The 10055-nt window shown below is 35.9% G+C and overlaps 1 protein-coding gene across 1 annotated transcript; it reads right to left on the bottom strand.

The window, feature by feature from the left end:
- Window positions 1-7054: 7054 nt before the first annotated feature.
- LOC112802154 (uncharacterized) lies at window positions 7055-9465 on the bottom strand. Its single transcript, XM_025845248.3, has 3 exons — window positions 8712-9465; window positions 8338-8409; window positions 7055-7336 (listed from the first exon to the last, which is right to left on the bottom strand). Exons 1-3 carry the CDS (start codon window positions 9327-9329, stop codon window positions 7283-7285), a joined length of 744 nt encoding a protein of 247 aa, XP_025701033.1. The 5' UTR covers window positions 9330-9465; the 3' UTR covers window positions 7055-7282.
- Between the last annotated feature and the right edge of the window lie 590 nt (window positions 9466-10055).

Below are 10055 nucleotides of genomic sequence, written 5' to 3'. Positions count from 1 at the left end.
AACTGAGGAAAAAAAAGGCAGCAATAATAAAATTATATTTTCAGAAAGCATATGATAGAGTCAAATGGAGTTTTGTGGACACTGTATTACAAAAGATGGGGTTTGGGCATAGATGGAGAGCGTGAATTATGGAGTGTGTGACAACTGCATCAATGTCGACTCTGGTAAATGGCTCACCATCTAAGCCATTCAAAATGGAAAGGGGTTTGAGACAATGCGACCCACTTTCTCCCTTCTTATTTGTCCTGGTTGTTGATGTGCTACATCGTATGATTGGAGAGGCAATCAGGAATGGACGTATATCACCGTTGTTGGTTGGGAGAGATAGTATAGAATTGTCCTATCTACAGTTTGCTGATGATACCATTCTTTTTTGCCCACCTGTAGAGGAGACTATTAAGAATTACAAGTGTCTTTTGCGATGTTTTGAGTTGATGTTAGGCCTCAGGATTAATTTTGACAAGTCCAGTTTGATTCCAATTAATTGTGATGAGCAGTGGGTCCAGCGTATGTGCAACTTACTGGGTTGTAAGGGGGACACCCTTCCGGTTAAATACCTTGGAATCTCTCTAGGAGAAAATCCGAGATTAGTGAAGATCTTGTAAGGGGGACACCCTTCCAGTATATTATTTGAGCTTGTTCAAGATGCCGAAGGCTGTTGTTGAGAAACTGATCTCATTGCAAAGGAGATTCTTGTGGAGTAAAGAGGATGGTAGAAATGGTATAGCATTATTTAAATGGAAAGTGGTGCAGGCTCCTAAGAAATTAGGAGAGTTAGGAATTGGAGATGCTATGATCCGTAACAAAGCACTATTGTTTAAGTGGTGGTGGCGATTTGCGAAGGAAGAATGCCCTTTGTGGAAGAAGGTTGTATGCTCGTGTAATAGTCTGAAACCCAATGAGCTCCTATCAACTCAAGTGCTACCTACCAGAGGAGGCCCATGGAAGAATATTTGTCAGCTACAAATCACGAATCAACGTATAAGGGATAATATGGTTACAGGGTTGTCTATGGAGATTGTGATGGGCGACGGACACGGTTTTGGGAGGATGTATGGTTACTGTGTGGATCTCTGAAGGATCAGTTCCCGATGCTTTTCTCTGTTTCAAACCAATGTGGATCTGTTATTGGGGATTGCGGGTTTTGGGATGGGTTAGAGTGGATTTGAAACTTCCAATGGAGGCGAGAGCTTTTCCAATGGGAGTTGGAACTCCTGGGTCGATTACATGAGACGCTGAGACCTGTGAAATTAGTACATAACCGAGAGGATCGAGTGGTATGGAAATATGATAGGCAAGGTGCCTTTTCAACTAACTCTTCTGTGCAGGTGTTACACGAAGAAATGATGCCAGAGGAGGTGACCAGTTACAGCTTCACGAAGACCATTTAGAAAGGTTTGGTTCCACAAAGAGTTGAGCTTTTTGTTTGGTTTGTTGTGATCAGCAGGGTGAATACAAAGGATAGGCTAAGCCGATTTGGGATTATCAGTTAGGAAGATAGTGTCTGTGTTTTCTGTAATAATGAGTTGGAATCTGTGCATCACTTGTTTCTAGGTTGTGCTTTTACTTGGCAGGTGTGGAGTGCTTGGATAGTAGGGTGTCGCCGTCAATGGTCTTATCCGGGGTCGATAAAAGAGCATTTTTTAAGTTGGACAGAGGAACCGAGAAGTCCAGAGGATCAAAAGCAGCGGTTAAGGTGCTTTTGTGCCATCATTTGGAACATTTGGTTGGAAAGGAACATGAGGATCTTCCAGAATAAAAGCAAAGGTATTGATGAGATCATCAGCATGACCGTGACTAGCGTTAACGAGTGGACATGTGTTGATTTCTTTCGTTGTTGATGGTAATGCCAAAGATGACATGGGAAGCTTTTTGTTGCTTGTTGTGTTTATTTATTTTTAAGCAGGATTGTGGTATTTATCTAGCTCTGTATGCTCCACTCTATTGTGTTGAGCTTTTACTTTAAAAAAAAATTAAATTAAATTTATATAAAATTATTTTAGACAAACATATAATCGATTTAAATTTAAAACATTTGTATAATTTTGATCTTCAATCAATTTATTCAACTGAATTATCCTGTTATTCATATAACTACCATATTGCTTAGGTCTAATTGAAGTCTGAAGTGACCAAATTGAATGGAAGAGACAGAACCTTATTACATGGACAATTAAGGATTTAAGGAAAAGAAAAATCATAAACCAATCTTGTATGTTCCTCTCCGAATCTGTCCTTTCAATGGGAGTATAGAAAATGTCAGTTTTTCATCTTTTTTTGTTCACCATCTTCAAATGCAATTTTATACTAAAATAAATTTTTGTGTATTTTGTCATTGAACATATTAATACCAAACGACTGAAAAATAGAAAAAGATACCAAACGCTCCTTAAAAAAGACCATCACAAAAAGCATATATTATATATAAAGCTTATATGTAAATGGAAAACTTATATTCCTAACTAAAGAATCAAGTGATAATATTCTTCGTTGAAAAAGTTATGGAAACTAATATAATTGGTGTACAATATATATAATAGAAATATTTTTATAATTAAAATTAATTAATAATTAAATTAATTAATTATTATTTATTTCTAATTTTAAATTTAACCCAAATAAAAATTTCATACTGCCAACTCTTTTCTCCATTTGTACGGATTTGTTTTTTGGACATTCTCATCTTTTCTCAACAATGTCGCTCCGCAACCCGCAACAGCCACCATTGCGCATAGTCTCGAGAGACGCCGCCATGCGCACCGCGAAGGACCGAAAAAGTAATCATCCATGTTGAATCATTATTGTACTAATTAAGCCAAAATTTTGACAATATTTTAAATGCTGAAATAGAAAAACCAAGTAAACCAGCAATAGCAACAATATGTTTAACAGAGTCTAATTTTTTACAATCCAATTTTGATGTACAGAAGCAGAACAATCAAGTAACGCATCAAAATTTATTGAATAAACATCTAGCTATCAACTAAATCCGTAGTCACCACCTAACCTAGAGCCGAGCAAAGTAGTTGGCGACGCAGCGATTGAATGTTCAGCAGCGACGATGCGAAGCAATTACTGCCAGCGAGGAAAGACCCGCGCGAAGAAAGTTGGGCGATGCAGTTCTAATCGGCGCTGATGTAGGTTCTAGATCACGCGGCGGCACAACGGTGGAATGTTCAGCGATGACTGTGAAGGGTTTTGAGGTAGGGTTACTGTTGATTCAAAAGGGGAAAATAGAGAAAAATTTGAATTAGAGATTATGTGGTGGTGGTTATCACAAAAATAAACAAATATTTTTAAAATTATGATAAATGTAAATAATTTTTATTTTTAGCTCATATTAAACCAAATAAATAATTCATTATACAGATATTTCATTCGGTCCTAGTGGAGTTAATTGTCATTTATTAGGCACAATGAAAATTGAGTGTAGTATAGAAGAAATTAATCCCCATACGGTACGAACCTCATTTAGTTAGAAGATATGTCTGTATTCAATGCTTAAATTGTATTTCTCAAATAGAATTGTCTTCTTAAGTTCTTATCGTAATATATATAAATTCAATATATGCTATAAAAATTAAAAATAATGCTAGAAAACTAATTTTTAGTTAACATTAGTTAATTTTTAAAAATTATTTTATTTATTTTAAATTTTTAGATTTTAAATCATAAATCCTTAACCAGTTAATCCTACACCATAAATTATAAATTTTAAGTTAATTAATGTTGATTAACTAAAAATTAGATTTTTATATTTTTTAAAAATTAAATATAATAACAACCACTCAATTTTTATTAATGCTTTGGAAAACACTTGAATATGCTGATGATTATACAAATACAAAGACTACCTAGAGTATACCAAACCATGAAATTTAGTCACAAGGAATGGTTATATGTAAACAAGTTTTATAGTCAGTTTTCTACCCACCAAAAGATAAATTCCGACGAAACAAAAATGGAGAGTACGAAACCAGAACCATATATGAAAACGGTAACATTGAAATTGAATAGGTCCAAAGTAAAATCCAGTGGCGGTGGTGATGCTTCTGAAAGCATCCTCGTTTATATCCAACTTAGAAGCACATGCCTCACAGGAATTGTTCGTTCTTGGATCATCACAAACACCAGAGTCACTCCAACACACCCAGGTGGCTACAACTTAGACAGATGCCTTAACTATGTTCATCATCATTAGGAGCGGTCTGTGGGTCCCACCACACAAGTTTATTACCAAAATTTTGTTCTAGTATGTGTTTTGGACCAAGACAATGTTTGGTTTTGCTTTACCTCTTTCACACACTATCACAAAAACGAAAAAAAAAAAAAAAGAAGAAAACACATGCATAATTGCATAAATACATAAATACATATACACGTATGTATAAAAGGCCTTAACACAAACCACAGACCTATCCCAAAAGAATCTTTTCCAAAATGCCCTTTATGCCAAACTCCAAAAGGCGTTTACTTATGCACCACTTTTTTTCTTCTCTCTTTCTTTTCTTCTACAATAATGGTACACACACATCATATATATGACCCCTAGATTCTTTTCTTTTTGAACTCTTAACTTGAGAAAAGAGTCATATATTTATATAATAATATTGCATATTATTAAGTAAAGACGAAGAAGAGTTTTGAGGAGGAAAAAGAATTGAAGAAACAAATTAATGTGTTACCCGGGAGATCCTTATGTTAGCCAAGAAGGGCTTGATGTGATGCATAGAAGATGGGTTGTTTTCCAGTTGGAAACCGCCGCAAGGCATGCACAAAGGGCAATGATGACGACTACACAGGCTCGTGGCGGCGACAACTCCGGAGAGAATGGTCTTATGAAGCGATGCGTGTGCTCGCCGTCGCAGCATCCGGGGTCATTCCGGTGCAGGCAGCATCATGCAGAGTATGTGTGGCGTGGCAGAACAAATTAAGTGATGGTTGAACATTGATCTATAAGATGTATTTAATTCCAGTTAGTACATACATGAATGTTATAATATATTTATAATAGGCATGCTTATAAAATGTTATATATTTCCCCTTCTTTTCAGGATTGTGTGTGATATAATTCGATCACAAAGTTTGTTACGATACTAGTGTTTTCTCTTTTTATTGGAAGAGATGATACTAGTTTATGCAACTAGTTCATGAAAGTTATGCAGGCTTTTTTTTGTGTTTTTTGGGGGGGGGGGGGGGGGGGGTCATTGATGGAGGCTTTTTTTTTTTTTTTTTTGGACTTGATGGACGCTTTCTTTAAGTTCTTTATATATACTGTTGTGCTAAAATGGAGACGATTATTGTGAAGTTTTTGTTATTTAGGTTTATGACTGCAGAAAAACCATTCAATCGCAGCATTTATTATTAAAATGCCATAACTTTCAACTAATTTTTGTAAAGGTCGGTTGGAGTTAACTTCACTCCTAGTTAGTTTCCTAACAAAAACCGTGTCTGTATTTGTTTTGTGGCAGTGTGTCACATAGGAAGTCACTTGTTCTAAACTAACTATTGTGTTTAACCTAGAAGGCATTTATGTCCGGATGACATGTCAAAAAGAAAAAAAAAAAAGAAAAGGAATATGATGTCGCTTTATAAAACCTACTCTATCTAGTTATCATTTTTTTTTCTTTCTTTTTCGTTATATAATTTTCTTTTGATTAGTTGTAGTTGCTCTCCTCTGAAAAATAGGTTCTTATTAATGTTTCTGTTGTTTTAATGGGAAATCCAACTTTACCTAGTGCTATAGCCGTTACTGGCTCTTTTTCTTTTTGTAATTTATTTCATCTATAATTGAAATTATCTTTGTTAAGCAAAAAAAAAAAAAATTACAGTATATTCTTTGATTCAATTGTTAAGTATTTCTAAAATTTTTTAAGTACAGATATAATTGGATAACAGTAGTTTACACAAACAATAAACAACGATTGGACTGTCTTTATATATGATGACTAAAGCAAGACGTTAACAACAAAGATGGTTAAGGAGAACAGTTTAAAGTATGTAATGCCTGTTGCTGGAAAATAAATCAGCAGTTAAATCACTTTATAATATGCCCATCTCTTAAAAAATTCCTTAACCATGACTAGGTGTTGGGTGCAATAAGCAGTGTCTCTTAAATAACTCAATCTACTGATATCAAATATAATGGTTTTGCCTATGAGAACAGGGAATAGATCATGAAAGATTTTTGTAAGTATAATAGTTGCCATAAGAAATATATCAAAAGAACCTAATCTTTAAATTATAAGTTTATAACATAAATCTGCACTTAAAGTAATAAGTTTATTTTCCCATTAATTAAATGGCATGTTTTCCACCACCTAGAAATCACACCTTTTGTTCTTTTTGCCAGTGCTCATAACCCATTAATGAACACAGAATATTTGTTAAAGTAGACAGCTACCAGAAATTGGATTCTAGATAGCAACTTATCAACCACACATGAAGAAGATATACCACCATCGAATTGAAAGTGAAGTGCACAATTCAATTTGCCTGTAATGTGCTATAACCTCTGACATTTCAAAGCTCCGAACATTCTACATGTCACTACAATGACCTTCCTTTGATTTTGGGGCTAGAATCATCTCCCATGTTAGTTTTAAACTATATTATGTTAGGAAAAAGATAAACACAAATGCCTAAATTGGACCCTACAAATTCGAAGAGAACTATACGCATTCATAATACATGTATGATGTGTCTATCTCTCTCTCTTAACATTAACTTGGGCAGTTGGGCTTGCTCAAGATCAATCAAAGGATCTGAATCCTTGACTTTGATATGTCCACATTTTATTAAAATAATAGATAGAACAAAATGGAAGATCAATATATGTGTCCAGTAGAACCCTTTTTTTCCTTCAGGGGGTTGCGTCACATGTTTATCTTTGTATTCTCACTAATCACTATGGTAGTTAATAGTACCCGCAAAAGCCAGGAGGTTCGATTTCTTTTAATCTATTTCTCTTTTACTAGAGATTCTAAGTTAACTAAACCAAGCATGATATCAATTGATTTAGTTTCATGATTGCTGAAAACACATTCTTTCGTAGTTTTATCAGGAAAACCAATTAATTTATTTCTCAATCACTGGACTAACAAAGCTCCTATCTCATCTACCTCATACGTACATAACAAAGTAATTTTTGGTCAATCAGAATTTACAAGGGTGTGTGTCATGTGTCAATCATATTCAAAATTATACATCCTGGTAAAATTAATGCAAGGAACAGAACACACCACCGTGATATGAACAGAGCATGCTAAAGATTGCTACGGGGTCATGCATCTTCAGCTCCAACATTTGTGCTTTGATCCAGCTTATCACCCAGTGACTGAAGCAAATGAACAATAGATTAGCAAAGTTTTTCTGTATGAAACTGATGAATACATTGAATAAATTATCTACTTAGCCACATGGTTTTGCATTGCCAAAACTAAACTGCAGGCCAAGCAAGAATTGTATAAGCCAAGGACAACGCAACGTTTGTGGTAGATATAATAACGATTGCAACGTTTGTGATGCTTACTAAAAAGCATATACAACTCAGTTTTTATTTGCAATGTTAAGAAGGTATTTACAAAAGCTAAAATGAGCGGTTACGTTATGTATGCTTCTAGAACTAGTATTGAATGTATTTGAGAAGCACTCTGGATTTTATGAAACAAAGACAACTATAAAATCCAGGAAGCTTCCACCTAACAAAAAAATGGCTTAAACTTGAAACTGGATAACCAAAATGAATACCAAGTACAATCAAACGATCACAAAGCACGGAATTCTTCCAAGTCAGGATAATTATGCAGACTTAAAAGAGAGACCCCAAATAAAGGTGTTTGGAAAAGGAAAGGAGGGAATCTAATACGTAGAATACGCAGCTAGGAAAAAACTTTAATCAGCAATCAGTAATTAATAACACAAGACAAACCAAATGCTGCCAAAAAAAAGGGGGAATTATTGACATTAGTAGCATTTTTGGAAAAACAAAACATGCTATCCAAGCATAAATAAGAAGTATCCAGCAGTTCTATCTGGGTTTTTCAAACCAGCTAACGAACTAATCCCCTGGCCGGCTGGCCCCTTGACCTAGCCTGGAAAAGCGAAGAATAGCAAAGATAGCCACAACTCTCCCCACGGCTTGAACCCGGGTCCTCTCACTTGAAGACCTTAGTTCACCTCCCCTTAACCATCCGGCAAAGGCTCATCGGCAATCCCACCAATTATTGAAAGGAAAAAAGCCATGAAATGAATCATTTATCATTCATTGGCCACAAACATAGAGATAAACGACCAATCTATCATTCTTACAGAAGAAACAAAAATTCAGATTCTAACCTCAGGATAGCAGTCTTGACGAGCAACTGTCTGGTTTTTCACATTCACATACACTTCACATGACACAGTTGCCTGGATTCAGCATGGAAAAAAAATCACAAAATAAGTTCCACTCAGGAAACATGAGAATTGGGGGAAAATATTCAGTAATTTGAACTTGCAAACCCTATTTTAGTCCCAAAATTATAGGCATCATTAATGGTGTGACCTATTTCATGTCCCCAAATATATCATTCCATTCTCCAAGATCAAATGAGTCTCTTAATAGTAAAATCAGTAGCAAATTTCATAGACGGACCATTAAAACAATTTTCAGAAGCCAGCATAATAAGATTTAGCTGAAAACTTCAATTGAGAAGTGAATCAGCACCAACCTTCAACGGAACATCGAAGAAGAACAACCCTAGCTTCCCTTCCACGCGCGTTTGTGTATCGAAGGGGATAACACCCTTAGCAAGATCCTCAAGCAAGTAGAAAGCGTCGTAGATCACCTCGAACCCATCAATGACCAGCGTGGCGTCCACGTAGGACGAGGCGCGCGCCTTGATCTTGCCTCCGGCGGCTTCCACCACCCCGAGCTGGCGGCCGCGGTACCCAATGGAAACAAAGAGGCGGTCATAAGTTACAGAGAAGAAGTCCTTGTTACGAACCTTAACGGTGACGGAGAAGGACACGTCGAGAACCGGTATCGGGTCAGCTCGGATGCCGATCCGGTTGAGGCGGATCCGAGCGAGGCGGATGTCCGGGTCGGAGGGGTAGATGAAGAAGACGGCGACAGCGAGAATGATGAAGAGGAAGAATAAGGCGGAGTAGCAGAGGCAGCGGCGGCGGCGGCGGGAGGTGGTGTCGGGGTGGTAGCGGGGGAGAAGAACGACGACGTTTTGAGGTGGGGAATAAGAAGGGTAAGAATGGTAATTGTAAGGGATGGGATTAGGGTTTGAGGGAAGGGGAGAGTAAGGGACGAAATCGTCCTTCCCGTTCCCGGTGATCATTCTGAATGATAATGGTACCTTTCACTGTGTCGTCTAGTCTCCTTCCGTAGTGCACAAACACGTAATAAATCATCATCATAATTATAATTCTAACTAATACATCTATCAATACGTCTATTTTATTTTTGTTTTCTCCGACTAATTGGACTTTTTACATGTCAACTTTTTATAACTTATTTCTTAAATATTACCATTTTAGTAAGAAAAAATTGTTTTTGTATAAAGTTTAATAACTTTTAATTATTAACTTTATATAAAATTAAGTCACCAAAAAAATTTTATATAAAATTAACTATACGTAAATTTTTATTTTATATGTGCATCTTTGAATAGTATTTTTTGAGTCAACACACGTAAGAAAAAAAGACCTAAATGTCAAAATAATGGTATAGGATAATAATATGCCTAATATCAGGGTGGTATAATTTTAATGAGTTCCAAAAATAATGACACGTTGATAAAGAAAAAGAAAACCAACTAATCTGTTGAAAATTTTAATTAATTTTAAGAAATAAAATTCCTTTGTTTAAAGAATCTCTCTAGCAGTTTGTTCTTATGCACGAATTCACTCACCCAAAATAACCATACCGATTATTGGTGTCACGGTGTCACCTCTTTCACTCACTCATATCCGGACTAACACAGTCAAATTCTCACCTGTTGAAAGAGAGAAAGAAAAATGAAGAGAGAACCAAGGAGAATGGGTCAGCAAAGAAACTAGAGACT

The sequence above is a fragment of the Arachis hypogaea genome, chromosome 5 (genome assembly GCF_003086295.3).
Source record: "Arachis hypogaea cultivar Tifrunner chromosome 5, arahy.Tifrunner.gnm2.J5K5, whole genome shotgun sequence".
NCBI lineage: Eukaryota > Viridiplantae > Streptophyta > Magnoliopsida > Fabales > Fabaceae > Arachis > Arachis hypogaea.
The sequence above is the reverse complement of the archived record's forward strand: the minus strand, read 5'-3'. Positions and strand labels throughout refer to the sequence as shown.